The sequence below is a fragment of the Cetorhinus maximus genome, chromosome 10, assembly GCF_964194155.1.
Source record: "Cetorhinus maximus chromosome 10, sCetMax3.hap1.1, whole genome shotgun sequence".
NCBI lineage: Eukaryota > Metazoa > Chordata > Chondrichthyes > Lamniformes > Cetorhinidae > Cetorhinus > Cetorhinus maximus.
This window is the reverse complement of record NC_135888.1, coordinates 124,491,512-124,508,500: the sequence shown is the minus strand read 5'-3', so window position 1 is coordinate 124,508,500 and position 16,989 is coordinate 124,491,512. Positions and strand designations below refer to the sequence as shown.

The 16,989-nt window shown below is 41.0% G+C and overlaps 1 protein-coding gene across 1 annotated transcript in view; it reads right to left on the bottom strand.

Annotated features, from left to right (window-relative positions):
• fat2 (FAT atypical cadherin 2) overlaps nucleotides 1-16,989 on the bottom strand; it is a 167,489-nt gene that overhangs the window by 108,209 nt on the left and 42,291 nt on the right. The window contains exon 2 of the mRNA XM_078551083.1: nucleotides 1,553-4,814. Within this exon, the coding sequence (XP_078407209.1) occupies nucleotides 1,553-4,784 (3,232 nt within the window). The 5' untranslated portion in view covers nucleotides 4,785-4,814. The remainder of the gene's footprint in view (nucleotides 1-1,552; nucleotides 4,815-16,989) is intronic.

The following is a 16,989-nucleotide window of genomic DNA, read 5'->3' as shown; positions in this document are numbered from 1 at the left end:
TGGTAGAAGTGTGGAACTCTCTCCCACAAAAAGCAATAGACCCTAGTTTTAAATTAGTAGTTTTAAATCAAAGATCAGTGAAATTTTGCTACTCAAGGGTATTAATGGATGTGGAGGCATGGCAGTCGGATCAACTATGATCCCATGGCAGAACAGGCTCAAGAGGCTAAATGGTTTATTCCTGTTTCTATGTTCCGATGTACTGGGGGACTACTGTTGCAAGAGAATCCTCCATCTTCAGGAAACAAGGGAGGATTGCTGAAAAGAACCATATGACTTGTATAAATAAACTCAGAATGAATGTCCTAATGTTCAATCCATTTATTATGTTCATTGCTGCTATGCAACAGGTTTTCATTTACAATATAGTTTCTATTCCAGAAATGCTCAAGCTGTGCAGCGAGCCTTTTAGCAAATATAATTTTTAAGTCAATACAGAATGGATGCACCTCCTTGCCTTCAATACTATTTTCGAACCACAAATCATACTGACATATTTTCAAATGTTTTAATAAGTAGAAATTAGGAACCAAACAGGTTTTCTTTCTCTCCACAGCTACTGTTAGAACTGCTGAATTTTTCCAGCATTTTCTGTTTTTGTTTCAGGTTTCTTATGTTCCTAGATAGTGGTATCTTTCCGCCTTAAATTATATTTAGTTAATTTGTAATTACTGTTATGATGTTATTTCTGTGATTTAAGGGTAATTGTGTGTAATTTTGACTTTGGGTGATAGTGTAAAACAGATCATATTGATTCATCTGCCCATTACACATCTCTCCCCCCTCCCCAATTTTCAAAGGTTTCGAAGCTATTGTCTTCAATCTGCTGATATTTCCCATGACAACTCAATAAGATGAACACATATTCAAACTCAGCAATATCTATCTCCAGCAAATCTGGAATACTATGTGACACTGTACTTTGTATTTGTTTCTTGATCTCTCAGGATTAATACCAAAACTTCATTATCATAAAATTATTTTCTAAGCTTACATGAAGATCCTCTGCAATTGGTAGAAGAAAATGAACTAATTGACATTAATTCCTGAAAGGAATTTCTTTTTTTTAATCCTCCATTTTTTTCCCTATAGCTGATGGCACAAGACTGGGGGATACAGTTTTAAGGTTTTGGGCAAGAAGTGCAGTAGAGGTGTGATGAAAAACCTTTTACACAAGGAGTGGTGATGATCTGGGAGTCATTGCCTACAAGAGTGGTGGAAGCAGACGCAATCAATGATTTCAAAAGGAAATTGGATGGGTACTTGAAAGAAATTTGCAGGGCTATGGGAATTGAGCAGAAGAATGGGACTGACTCAACCTTTCTATGGAAAGCCGGCATGGACTCGATGAGCCGAATGGCCTCCTGTGCAGTAATGACTCTATGACTCTAGTTTGTAATGTCGTATTGTAAAATGACAATACATTTTAGATGAAATTCTTTAAAAAAGGCTCAATCCTCAAACATTCAATCATACTATTCATATTATTCTTCAGAGTTTTGTGAAATTAGAATAATACAACACTCATTCAAATTTCAGCTCATGTTCTTACCTGTTTTCTCATTAATGGTGAAGATTCCAAGACCTGATCCACCCTTGATCGAATATAGAATTGCACCATCGTTGCCTCTGTCTTCATCCTGAGCAGTGAGTGTTAGCACTGAGGTTCCCACAGGCATTCCTTCACTGACAGAGCTTTTGAACACAAAGGAGGAGAAGTGTGGTCGATGCAGGTTTTCATTGACATCAATCACTTCTATTTCCACATAACAGGTGGAGTTCAGAGAATAGGGTTTTCCACTGTCAACAGCTTGAGCTGTTAGGTTATAAAAATTCTTACTTTCAAAGTCTAATTGCTTATTAGTACGGATAGCTCCTACTTGTCTGTCAATTCTGAATGCATTTTCTCCAGTCGTTATCAGGCTATATTTCACTTCACCTCCCGGTCCTAGATCTGGATCATAGGCCTCAAGCCACACAATGACAGTTCCTACTGGAATATCTTCAGGAACTCTCACCCTGTAGTAAGGTGGGACAAACTGAGGTGGATTATCATTTACATCTTCTAAGGTTACTGTTAGATCAATGGTTGAGAATAGTTGGGGCTCTTGTTGAGGCTGATCTCTGGCTTCGATTCTCAAAACATACATTGGATGAAACTCTCGATCTAATTTGCCAGTAACATGCACTATACCTGAAGTTTTGTCAATGGAAAATGTTTTGGTAGCAGTTAGGAGTGAATATTTTATTTCTCCATTTTCTCCCAGATCGTTATCTTTAGCCTTTACCTGGGCTATAGGTGTTCCAAGCTCCACATTTTCATGTATTTTTGCTGAATAACTATCCTGCAAGAATATTGGTTTATTATCATTTGCATCCAGCACATGCACTCTTAACAGCCTCCAAGAGAATTTCTGAGGTTTTCCAAGATCATAAATTGTAATGTTTAAAATGTAAAGATTTTTTGTTTCATGATCCAAGGGTAACACAACTTTCAGCTCTCCAGTCTCCATCTCTACAACAAAGCAGCTGTCTTCATTCCCATCCGAGATCACATAGACCAACTTGCCATTGAAACCAGAGTCAGGATCAGTAGCATGAATATTCAAGATGGTTGAGTAAACTGGAATGCTCTCTATTATGTCAATGGAGCTTGGAAAATAAATATCAAATTGTGGAGAATGGGCATTGACAATGTGGATATAAGAGAATGAGTCTTCTTCATGAGGTTGATAATGTGGTTTAACAGAAAGCAGAAGGATCTCTGCTAACTTTTTAATTGCTCCAGTGTCATTGCAATGCATACTGATCATTTCCAGGCTATCGGTAACAGTGAGGTTAACATCTATGGTGGAAGCGTAATTCTCTCCATCTGTGGCTGTGATTTTAAGATTAAAAAATGAAATCTCATTGGCAGGAATGTAAGATAAGGAGTGCTTCAAAATTAGTGCACCAGAAATTGGATTGAGATCAAAGAAATCTAGTTCATTACCGGACAAAAGCTGGTATCTGATTCCTTGTAGTTCATCTGCATCGACTGCTGAGACAGTGGTGATGAGGTATCCAACAGTAAGGTTTCTTGAAATATTACCATGGCAATTGTTCTTTTCAAACAATGGTTCATTGTCATTCAGATTCTTCAAGTAAATTGTGACAGGGACTTCAACTTCATAGTGATATGGTGATCCCCAGTCAGAGGCCCAAACTCGTAGATGGTACACTCGCTGCATGAGTTCATAGTCCAAGTTCTCAGATGTCACAATAGTTCCTGTAAATGGATGAATGCTGAAGGGGACAGGAGCCACATTGGCAATGCTATACGTTACATAGCCATTTTCACCTTGGTCTTTGTCGGTTGCATTGACTGTTAAGATACTTGTTCCAATTTGGGCATTTTCATCAATACTCCCTTGGTATGAAGATGCTCTGAACTCTGGAGCATTATTATTGGTGTCGATGAGATCAATAATGATACTGGCTGAGATCTGACCAATACTGGTCTTTACTTTTAATTCAAAATGGGATTGTTCCAAGAAATCCATTGCAGCAGCAGTGGTGATGAGACCAGTTCGAGTATTTATCCTGAATTTTGTACTGACGTGATTATGCTCCAGATAATAAGTCTGATTTGGAAGTTTAGGCTGAGCTTTAACCATTAGAACAGGACTATTTGGGGGTGCAAACTCACACAATCTAACCTTATAAAGATCTTCCTCAAACTTTAAAGCTTCAGACCACTTTGGTGGTACATGAATTAATTTTATTGGTGAATGGTTAGTTGGGTTGCTCTTATCTCCAGCTTGCAGAGACAAGTTATAGCCGAGGTAATTGTCTGCCCAGTTTGCCTCTTTGATATATATTAGCTTGAGCTCCCTACTGCCTTGGTAGAAGGGTACCACACTGAAATGGTGTGATGGATCCCCATCCACAATGTTCACTGCATCTACTCCTTCCTCGACTGTAATAATGGCACATGTAGCATCGTGGTCAGTTCTAGGAGAGGTGAGATGTACAGACAGAATTCCTGGTACTCTTATACGAACCTGTTCTACATTGACAGTCAGCTTTGCCACACTGCCAATCCCAGTGCCTCCAAATAACTTCACCATGCGGTCCACTGCCACGATTTCTAGGCTATATTGCTTTAGAGTTGTGTAATTCAGGCTTCCTGCCAATGTGACAACACCGCTACTGGGATGAATGGCAAACATATCAACCTTGTTTTTAAAAGCATAATAAAAAGCTGCATTGCTTCCAATGTCGGCATCTGTTGCGGTGACTCTGGCAACACTGGATCGCAATGGGGTATCCTCTGTTATGGAAATAGTGTATGACAACGGTGAAAAAAGAGGTCGCAAGTCATTTTTATCAAGGATCTGGATCATCACCTTGGTCCACGCTTCATGTTGGGATGTTCCATCTGATGCCTGGACTGTCAGTAGATAATGATCCTTTACTTCTCTGTTTAAAACAGCCATGTTGGAACTTCTGGTCCTTATGCGCAGAAAGCAGAAATCACCTACCAAGTATTCCTCTGCTTTGAACACATTCATATTGTCTCCAGAAACAATTTTGTATTTAACATTCTCGATAGCTTCTGTGATCTGAATGCCCATTTTTACACTACTTTCTACGTAGGTCTTGGGGGAGGAATTTTCATAGATAGTAGCATTGTAAACATGGTGGGTGAACTGGAAAGGTGAGATGTGCGGTTTCTCCAGACGCTCTTCTGAAATCGGAACCATCGCCAAAAGTGCTAAAAGCCATAAACTTTTGGTTGCCATGGTTCATCACTTTGGCTTTCTTCTTAAAATCTGTAGGAAGACCATTGAAAGTGATTAGATCCTTAGGACAACAAGATCCTAACTTTACAAAACCAGCAAATGCAAAACTGAACTCTACACTCCAATTTTAAATTTCAAGACTCATCTTTGACCCTAGTTTGAACTTCGATATCCTGGTCCACCAGTGCCATTAGGCTTCGTGCTGTCTGGCCTTAGGGAATCTGGCAAGTTTATATCGGATTGCAATCAGCTACGACAGCAGGGAATCACAGTGTTAGTGTTCTCTTAAGCTTATTGCAAAAATTTCTTTAAAACTCACATTAAAAGTAAGAAAATACGATTGCCCATTTTTGCTCCCAGGTTTGCCCAAGAACATAAGGACATAAGAAATAGGAACAGGAGTAGACTATTCAGCCCCTCGAGCCTGCTCCCCCATTCAATGAGATCATGGCTGATCTTCTTGTGTTTCGATTTCCACATTCCCATCTAACCCCGATAACCTTTGATTCCCTTGCCTAACAAGAATCTGTGCCTTAAAAATATTCAATGACCCCGCCTCCACCACCTTCTGAGGCAAAGAGTTCCAAAGTCACACAACCCTCAGAGAAAAAATTTCCCCTCACCTCTATCCTAAAAGGGCGACCCCTAATTTTAAAACAGTGCCCCTTAGTTCTGGACTCACCCACAAGAGGAAACATCCTTTCGATGTCCACCTTGTCAAGGCGATTCAGGGTCTTGTATACTTCAATCAAATCACCCCTCACTTTTCTAAACTCCAGTTTAGAAAAGCTCAGTCTGTCCAACCTTTCCTCATAAGACAACCCACTCATTCCAGGTATCAATCTAGTAAACCTCCTTTGAACCATCTCCAATGCATTTACATCCTTCCTTAAATAAGGAGACCAAAACTGCACACAGTATTCAAGGTGCAGTCTCACCAATGCCCTGTATAACTGAAGCATAACATCCTTACTTTTATGATGTTCAATCTCTCTCGTAATAAAGGATAGCATTCCATTAGCCTTCTTAATTACTTGCTGTACCTGCATGCTAACTTTTTCTGACGCGTGTACTAGAACACTTAGATCCCTCTGCTCCTCAGGTTTATGCAGCCGTTCTCCATTTAAGTAATACTCTGCTTTTTTGTTCCTCCTGCCAAAGTGAACAACTTCACATTTTCCCACATTAAACTTCATTTGCCAGATCTTTGCCCACTTACTCAACCTATCTATATTCATCTGCAACCTCCTCATGTCATCTTCACAACATACTTTCCTACCTATTTTTGTGTCATCTGCAAATTTAGCTACCATGTCTTTACTCCCCTCATCTAAGTCATTGATGTAAATTGTAAAAAGTTGAGGCCCCAGTACAAACCCCTGAGGAACGCCATTCATCACATCCTGCCAATCAGAAAAACACCCATTTATGCATACTCTCTGCTTTTCACCAGCCAGCCAATCTTCTATCCATGCTAATATGTTACCCCCTACACCATGCGCTTTTATTTTCCGTAATAATCTGTGATGTGGCACCTTATCAAATGCCTTCTGGAAATCCAAGTACAGTACGTCTACAGGCTCCCCTTTATCCACTGCGCATGTTACTCCTTCCCAAAAAACTCCAATAAATTGGTTAAACATGATTTCCCTTTCATAAAACCATGCTGACTCTTCCCGGTTGCCTTGAACTCTCTTAAGAGCCTTGCTATAACCTCCTTAATGATCGATTCTAATAATATCCCCACGACAGACGTCAAACTAACTGGCCTATAGTTTCCTGTTTACTACCTCCCTCCCTTCTTGAATACAGGGGTTATATTTGCTACTTTCCTATCTGATGGAACCTTTCCAGAATCGGGCGAATTTTGGAAAATTAACACCAGCTACCTCATTAGCCACCTCTTTTAAGACCCTAGGATGTAGTCCTTCGGAGACTTGCCAGCCTGCAGCTCCATCAATTTGCTCAGTACCATTTCCCTAGTGATTTCAATTACATCAAGTTCCTTTCTCCCGTTCACCTCCTGATTTGCAGCAGAAACACAATAGCAGGAGGTTTGAATCCTGGAAGATAATCCATTAGGTAAAAGAATCTATGATGTTACTAAGATTTTCCTTACATTATCTTCCAGTCAACTCCATGACTTCTAGTCCTCTCCTCACCTTTTCTTCTTTGTTTAGTTTCCTCTCCCTCTCTAAGTATTAAGTCTTTTATTCTATTCTTCATGCCTGCTTCTGCTCTCCATTCACTCTTTAGTTCCCTCCTTGCTTAAGTTGGCTCCTACACATTGGTAAATTATCTATATAATGTCTTCCATCTAGAATCATTGAACCATGTGATGGCTACTGCACAGAAGATCATTTGGCCCATCGTGTCTATGCTGGCTCATTGAAGGAGCAATTCACCCAGAGCCACCCCCACACCTTCGTCTCATAGCCCTGCGCATTCTTTTTTTTCAGATAATGATCCAATTCCCTCCAAATGCCTCGACTGAACCTGCCCCCACCACACTCTCAGTGCATTCTAGATCCTAACCACTCACTGCGTGAAAAAGTTTTTCCTCATGTCGCCATTGCTTCTTTTGCCAATTACCTTAAATCTGCGCCCTTTGGCTCCTGATCCTCCCACCACTGGGAACAGATTTTCTATATCTACTGCCTTCCAGACCCATCATGACTTTGAATACCTCCGTCAAATCTCTTCTCAACCTTCTCTTATCCAAGGAAAGCAGTCCCAATGTCTCTTATCTATGTATGTAACTGAGGTTACTCATCCCACGAGCCATTCTCGTGAATCTTTTCTGCACCCTCTTAGTAAGAACACATAAGAACCGGGACTGCTCCAGCTTTTCCTGTGGTCTGAAACTAGTCTGTTCTCTGCAATGGCAATATACTGATTTTAGAGTGCAGGAGAGTTTGGGATGCTCCTGCTCCTCAGAAGCATTCCAAACTTTTTATTGTTGCAAGAGGAGACTCATATTTAATGGAGACCAAGTAGAGATTAATTTCTGAGCAGCCAAGGGGATAAAGACGATTTTGTAAAAATAAGCTTACAAGAGGAGAAACATGAAGGTTAAATGTCCGAGAGTGAAAAGTATAGAATCTTTTTATTAAGTTGGTGGGCAGTGGTCATGATGCAAGTAGGGAGGCCCAGAGGAAACAGTGTGGAATCTGATGAATTTCAGCCCTGGGCTCACATTATAATGCATCACAATATCTATCTATATCCCTAACAGGCTGCTCGCTGACCTGGAGGTGGGCAATCCTGCAGAGTGATCAATTTGAGAAAGGGCCTCTGGCAGCACCTTAAAGGAAAGGTGTACTTAGCATCATGAATATAATGTGGAGCAGCAAGTATCATGCTTGAGAAGCCTACAGCAGCAAGTACGTTTCAAAGGCTTTAAGGTACAAAACCCACGGGCAACCTCCCAATGGTCTCCCAAACATCCTAGAAATGGCTGCTTCCTAACGTGCAGCTGATGGGGCTTAACTGCAAAGTCTGACCCTGATTTTCAGAGCTGTATGAGGCCTCCGGCTTGTCACCAGGCTGCAAGTCCACCCAAAATTCCCGATGGGCATCGTGCAATGCATAAATTGGCCTGATTACACGCCACTTAGTTCTGGCCTGTACTCTACCCCACTTCCTTTTAATTCAAATGGAAGCAGTGTCAGCACAAAAATCACCCAGTCGTCCCCACTAACCCCCACCCCCAAATATCAGGACAAAATTACAACATCAACACTGAAGCTTGTGAGGGTTTCAGGATGCCAGTGAAACAATCCTGGACCTAGGGGTAGAAATACATCTGGGTGATAGCCTAAGATGGACTGTATCACTCTGGTTGTTCATTAAACACTCTGATCAGATATTCAGCATCATTAGCACCAATGGAACTGAGTATCAGATAAGGCCTTCTGTAACAGGCATATCACATGATGTGATATATTTGTTTTGCATGTTTTCACACTTTGAGCCTAAGTCATGCTAAGTATTCCCTTCTTTTTAATTATTTGGCACATGGAAGTAAAATACAATGACAATTAGAGAGAATGTTAATTTGAGAATTTGTTAGGTAACAATGACAAGGACTATGGGTATTCAAACCGTTTACACCTGATAAAACATCACTGCACAACACACGTTCATCTTTAGAGGTATTTTACCAGGTTCCTGTAATTCAGCATTGTTGGTACATGCCGGAAATTTAATAGCACCCTGAATTTTGTTCAATCTCAAAGGTCAAGTGTGCAGACAGCAGTTGTTTATAGAAGCTTTGCTCTCATGTCCAAACTAATCTGAACATATACCAATAGAATGGAATGCAATAAATCATATCCAACTGCTCTTTAATGAAGCTCAGGAAACCTGAAACAAAGTTAACCAAACATCCAGGATGTAAATAGAATGTTCCTTATTTCCTAACCATTATACAGCGCTGCAGTGAATCTCATTTCCAAAGCTTCCTTTGACTGATGCAGATTAAAATCAATCACCTGATTCAGTAGAGCTTCACACAGGGCCTGGGTGCTAGTTAAGACTGAGCTCCCCTTCATTTTTGACTCTTGGCCAACCTGACCCTCTAATCATGGCCTGCAGGGCTGCACAATGTTAGTCGAGCTGGAACTCAACTTTTTTTTTCTGCTTTTCTTACCAGCAACAAATCTAAACACCATCAACAGCCAACCCCATTCCAATTGATGGAAAACCATATTAAATTAGAACTAATCGACAGAGCTACCTAATTTGATTATTGGTTCATGGGTTCTCTTATTTGCTCAGTGGGATTATACAGTGGATGGAAGATTCCAGATTTGAGCCCTCATCTGTTAGGTACATTGCAATTGGTCTCAACATTGCTGGGTTAGGGAGACAAACTTGCCCGATTTCTCTCCCTTGATTGCTCTCCAGCAGTTCCTGCTGGTTGTGTATGTAACTATTACATCAGTGACTACACTTTGTCCATTGGCTGTAAAACACTTTGGGATTGTAAGACGCACTGTAGAAATGTGAGTCTTTCTTTATGTCGGTGAATACAGTTTGAACTTGGCTGTAACGTCTGTTGCTATGAAGTGATCTCACACATGGGTAAGACGATGAAGGGCAACCACCAATTGTGGAATCATATTCCAGCAAGGTTAAACAGTTATGGAAAGGGAAGAATATTGGGGGAAAAAAATAAACCACTGGTTCTGCAGCTGTTGCTTCTACTTCCTGTGAAATAAGTGTCTAGTCTTACTAAGTGTCCAATGGCCTAAATCGCATGCTCACCATGTGGGCAATGCTCCATGTCCATTACACTGTGGTGCAGATTGTTGCAGCATTCTCAAGTGGCCATGGCCATGGCCCTTGATAACAGGTTGTCGAAAGTGACTCTAATTGTTTGACACAGTGCTGTGTCTATGGACTGATTTTTAAGTGTGGAGGTGCAAAGTCACGGCACCAACAATCACTGAAATAAACAGCTATGAAACACTAGAGATCCTCCATTCCTGGCTTTTTAATCACCCACAGGGTGCAACAATTATCCATTAAGTAGACCCAACAAGACAGCATTAAATGCATTTTGTTATCAGGTTTATTTTGACTCCATGGCCTGAATTTTTCAGGCGGCGGGTGGGGGTGGTCACAGAGCCGATCGCAGCACCGCAATTTTACGCAGGCAGGCCAATTAAGGCCTGCTCAGCATAATACGCGAGCTGTAGTGCTCAGCACTACCTGTGCGGGTGGGGGAAGGAGGGAGAGTCGGGGCCAGCGCTCTTGTTCACGCATGCACGGAGCTGACTCAGGGAGATTGAATTGATGTTGAAACAATTAAATAATGGTTTAAAAATGTATCTAAACATGTCCCATGTTTTTATATTTAGGTAAAAAAAAATATTTATTTAATAAAAGCTTTAGGAAGCCTCATCCCGTTCGTGGATAGGGTTTCCTAAAAAACGCGAAGGCCGGGCCTTTTCGCTTGCCCACCAGCCTTAAGGTTGGATGGGCAGCATTAACAATTAGATCAATTACTTTTTTAATGGCCTTAATAGGCCGTTTACATATCGGCGTCGAACGAAATATCACGGGACTGCGCAATGACGTCGGGACGCATGCCTGATGTCATCATGCATCATTTTATGCATCAGTGTGTCAGGCCTGACCCTGCACGCCGACTGAAAAATCCTGCCCCATGTTCATCAAGTTAACATAACCTCTACATTGACCTCTCCTTGCAACAGACAAAAAATATTAATTTTGAAATTATTATGCTCGCCCGCTCATGCAATTTCCTTCCCTTTTTCTTTCTTCTGTGCCAATGGGATGCCCATTGAAGCCAAGCTTGGTTCTTATCTCAGGTCGAGATACATCTACTTTTCAGCAACAGCCACTGGATAAAAAACTTAAAGGGGAACCTGGAGTAGTAATAGACACACTAATTGTAGCATTCCTCTTGGGCAGGTTAAGCTTGTATCCACTGGAACTTAGAAGAGTAAGAGGCAACTTGATTGAAACATATAAGATCCTGAGGGGTCTTGACATGGTGGATGTGGAAAGGATGTTTCCTCTTGTGGGAGAATCTAGAACTAGGGGTCACTGTTTAAAAATAAGGGGTCATTCATTTCAGACAGAGATGAGGAGAATTTTTTCCTGTTAGAGAGCCGTGAGTCTTTGGAACGCTCGTCCTCAAAAGGCAGTGGAAGCAAAGTCTTTGAATATTTTTAAGGCAGAGCTAGATTGATTCTTGATTAACAAGGGGGTGTAAGGTTATCAGGGGTAGACAGGAATGTGGGGCTGAAGTTACAATCAGATCAGCCATGATCTTATTGAATGGCGGAGCAGGCTCGAGGAGCCGAGTGGCCTACTCCCGCCTCCTAATTCATATGTTCCTATGTTCATATGCCCCCACAGCTGAAATCTGCTAACTGTGCACACAACTGAATTTGAGACCTTCTTAGTCTTTATCATATAGTACCAGACTAGACAATACAGTTACCCCCACAGCCATTCCCAAAACAGCAGCTGTTTTAATTGTTCAGTGGCTGCCTCCTGCTTAATGGTGGTTTGACACTGGGATACATGTGCTACATAATGTGAAACTTTAGCAGACGGTTAGAGAGAAGACAGTCAGAAGTTTGGGTGCTCAGTGCCCAAACTCATTTCAGGGTCAGAAGGTTTTCAAGCCCACTTCAAGACTTGAGCATATTTTCCAGACCGACACATGAACGGAGTGTTACCTTTCAGGTAAAATGTTATAATAAGGCCCTGCCTGCCTGTTTAAGTAAATGATTCCATTGCACTATTTGAGGAAGAAAAATGCTTTCCTGGTTTCCCGACCAACCATCCTCCTTCAACTAGCAACAGGAACAGGTTCTGCTGAGAGATCGTTGACGTGAAACATTATCCTTTTTTCTCTTTCCATAGATGTTGCCTGACCTGCTGAGTATTTCCAGCATTTTCTGTTTTCATACCAGGAGCAGTCTCTCTGGTTATTCATTCATTTACTCCAAGTTGGACATCATTGTGCAATCTTGACTTCATGTCAATTACATAACAGTGATTGCATTTCAAAAATAGGCCATTGATTTTAAAGTTTATGGGACTTCTGAAAGGAGCTATATGAACACCAGTTCACTTTGCTGAACAACAAATCAGGAACAGAAATATTAACACCCCATAAATTTTAATTCATAGGTTTAACAATATGATACACAACAAAATATAAATGACTGCATCTTAATTACCAACTCTGCGAGAGAAGAAAAAAATATTGACCGAAAGCAAATGGTAGGGAATAATTTAGCCATTTCTATGCTGAAATCGAGACATAGCAATAACAAACACAATGAACAACTTCAAGATATTTTCTGTCCCCTATTCCAATACAGACGATTCTCAACATTTTCTTTACACATTAGTATCAGGGTTAGACAGACTTGGCATTTTTTTTTCATATCAGAGGCATTTGTTCTGCTTTTTGAGCACTAAATGATAGAAATTAATCATGAGCACATTTTGGGTAGTGTACAGGCAACAATGCCCCAACCAAGAGGCCCGAGAATGGCCAAAATTTGGTTTCGGATCTTGTTAACATTTTATGCTGCTGGTACTTGTTGCAGCTACAAAAGCAGGTTGTGTGATTATGCATTAAAGGAGTGCTTTTGTCTGGCTGCTTGCCTCACCATCCCATATAGAGGGTTGAAGCAAGCAATCGGTGGGGCAGAGAGATGGGCGGATGGTGGCTTATTGGCAAGATGGGCTGCGTTTCCTGCCACCACAAGTAGGTTCTTTTATTTAGTTCACGGAACCTATTAAGAATGCTGACTTGGCCAGGCCCAATGCCTGTCCAGCTCATTTCAATTGATTGTGAGGGTACCGAAAAGAGATGTTAGGACCCTCATTTATATATTTAAGGGTTCTAATGCCTGTTTTAGGCAGTCATCAGGGAGCTCTGAAAAACAGTCGTGCCTAATTTCAGATCAAGGACATCTTTCAGGTGTCCGAGGGACACAGGCTTTATGTCCCTGAAACAGGTACTTGATGGATTTATTTTGCGCCCAATTTCTACACCAAGGTTTTAATTTTTTGCAAATTCAATTTTTTTCTAAATGCCCTCTTCAGAAGTTAATGACAAATCATGGATTTTACTTGATTGCTGTCAATTCTGGGGATGAGTGTCAACAATTAATGAAAATTCTTTCAAACAGAATATTTTGCAAAGTATTATTTTAAAAACAAACATTTTTTTTTCCATTCATTTCTCGGTGACGATATGCATGTTATTTAGGAGAGGAGGGAAGTCGAGAAAAATTAGCAGCAAAAGATGAGTATTTTAAAAAAGAATAATCAGGGCTGTTGAAGTTATTGTCAATTTAAAAACTAATTTTTGTGCGTGGTTCAGTTTTTATTGGACAAGTGGGCAGCTGAAATTTAATGCAGAGAAGTGTGAAGTGATTCATTTTGGTAGAAGGAATGCAGAGAGACAATATAAAATAAAGTGTTCAATTCCAAAGGGAGGAGCAGAGGGACCTGGGTGTTTTTGTGCATAAATCATTGAAGATGGCAGGACATGTTGAGAAAGCGTGGTTAATAAACCATACAGCATCCTAGGCTTTATTAATAGGAAGATAGAATATAAAAGTAAGGAAGTTACGTTAAACTTAGATAAAGTATTGGTTTGCCCTCAACTGGATTATTGCGCCCAGTTCTGGGCAGCACACTTTCAGGAGGATGTGAAGGCATTAGAGAGAATGCAGAAAAGATTCACGAGAATGGTTCCAGGGATGAGGAACTTCAGTTATGTAGATAGATTGGAGACGTTGGGACTGTTTTTCTTGGAGAAGAGAAGGTTGAGGGGAGATTTGATAGAGGTATTCAAAATCATATTGTGTCTGGACAGAATAGATAGAAAGAAACTGTTCCCATTGATGGCAGGATTGAGAACCAGACGGCAGGTTTAAGGTATTTGGCAAAAGAAGTAATGGCGACATGAGGAAAAATATTTTCACGCAGCAGGTGGTTAGGATCTGGAATGCACTGCCTGAGAGTGTGGTGGAGGCAGGTTCAATCGAGGAATTCAAGAGGAAATTGGACTATTATCTGAAAAGGAAGAATATGTAGGGCTAGGAGGTGAAGGTGGGGGGTGGGGGGAACACAGAGAGCCAGCATAGATATGATGGACCAAATGGCCTGGCCTCCTTCTGTACTGTAGCTATTCCATGATTTTATGGTTCTATTCTTTGGTCAACTAAGCTGTGAGCAAATAGATCCTCTGCAACCAATTTATATTCTCCAGACCTGACTCAGAATCAGTTCTTCTGCCAGTCGCTGGTGCTATTATGAGTTTTATTTTGGCAGAAACAAAGGTAATTTAAAAATATTTATTATTCATGCTGGCAAGATAGCAAAGTGCAGCTATACATTGAAGATGAACGTCCCAGATTCAATTCTGATCTGTGCTGAGTTTAGTTGATCTCAGCCCAGGGCAGTAGTTGAGGCAATTACAATTGGCTGTGGCCCTCCACCCCACCCTCAATACCTGAGCAAAGAAATCACTAGTATTCCTACTCCTGAGTACTATGCTGTGCACGCCTGTCAAATGAGAACAGGACCCTGACTAAATATGTTTCCATTGCGGGTATAGAGCCTGTCGAACCTCACTATACACAAAGAATAGTCACTTGCACACAATATTGGAGACTGCAAATGTTCAATAACACACACTCAAACATAACTCCTAAACAGGCAGAGTAAAGAACATCATCAGCCAATATTTCAACCGACACTTCCTATATGTACTTGTAAATTCCTATATGTACTTATTTTGTAACATCTGTAAGTTACATAGAATGTACGACACGGAAACAATCCATTCAGCTCAACTGATCCATGCCAGTGTTTATGATCATCTTCATCTCACTTTATCAGCATAGCTTCTATTCCTTTCTTCCTTATATGTTTATCTATTCTCCCTAAAATGCATTTATGCTAATCACCTCAACTACTCCTTGTGGTAGTGATTTCCACATTCTAACAGCTCTCTGAATAAAAAAGTTTCTCCTGAATTCCCTATTGGATTTGAATTTCACATATTGTTAAAATACACTCCAAAGTAAGCACAGTACAAGCAGCATTGTTTGCTTTCCTTCATGATGGAATATATTTTGATAATTTATCCAAGTACAAAATTGAACACAAAGTTACTCAGAATACCCACCTAGCCTCTGTGTAATTGTCTGCAGTGCAGCTCCTCCACTTCCTGACTGATTTTTGAGTTCATCTCTTATGTCTGCAGGTAACTGTTAACCCCAGGCCCCTCTAGTCTCTAATGACGCTGGAAGGATTGTCTCATGTAAAAAAAATCTCCAGTTAAAGAGCAGCTTCCTGTTAGCAATTTGATGAACAAAGGTTCCAGCCCATCATACTAATTGGTCAAATCACTCCTTTGATGGTTCTGAGAATTTATTCAAATGAAGGCGTTTTAATGATAATCTTTTCTTTTGTTCTATTCTTATTGAGAGTAATCTGCGTGCTCCACTCTGGAACCGAATGGGCCTGAGAACATCACCTCATCATTGTATCCTGTCCGAAGCGGCTCACTTGCCTTTGAGTCACAAGGTTCTGGGTCTCATTCCAGGGCTTGAGTATAAAAATCAAGGCACGCCAATAGAGTGCTGAACTGACATTGAGATGTTAAACTGAGGCTCCATGCATCATAACAGCATTGTCTGACCTGTGAGTGTTTGCTTTTTTTATACCTATGACTCTAACTCATTCCTTCCTTCATTTATTTCAGCCTTTTCTTTAGAATGTGAAGAATTTGCAAGCTCACATGCTTCAGCCTAGTGCTGAGCACATACAGAATCCCACAAAGTCCTGAAATTTGATGCTTCATCATTGGGAGCTAGTTGACCTAAGCTGGGATAGATAATAATACAAATCACACACAACTGTCTCAGAGCCCTGGACAATGGTTGGGGGTAGAAGTGGGGGGGGTGGGGGGGGTGGTGAGGGGGGGGGGGGGGGGTGGGGGGAGAGATGGGGGAGGGTGGTGTTGATGGGGAGAAATAAGTCAGGAGTCATACTTCAGACTGCAAACCAGTGACCAATAATGGAAAGTGTGCAAGGACAGGATTTGTTGGAATGCCTCTGCTAACCTGCTGTTGTTAGTCAAGAAAGCAGTTCACCACCACCTTCTCAAGCACAACTCGGGATGGGCAATAAATACTGGCTCAGCCAGCGAAGCCCACATCCTGTGAATGAATTGTCTGCTAACGCTACAGGGGGGAGGGTTGGCACCTATGGAACTCTGATCCAGCATAAATCAATGCCTTTTCAAAGGGAAGGAGTAAAATATGACAGAAAAGAACAACAACAAAAATACCTGTAAAAACTTAGCAGGTCTGACAGCATCTGCGGAGTGGAACACAGTTAACGTTTCGAGTCCATATGACTCTTTAACAGAACTAAGCAAAAATAGAAAAGAGGTGAAATATAAGCTGGTTTAAGGGGGTGGGGGGTGGCACAGGTAGAGCTGGATAGAGGGCCAGTGATAGATGGAGATAGCCAAAAGATGTCATAGACAAAAGGACAGAGAGGTGTTGAAGCTGGTGATATCATCTAAGGAATGTGCTAATAGGTGACAATGAGGGTAGAAAGCAGGACGAGCAAGGTACAGATAGCCCTAAACAAAAACAGAAACAGAAATACCTGGAAAAACTCAGCA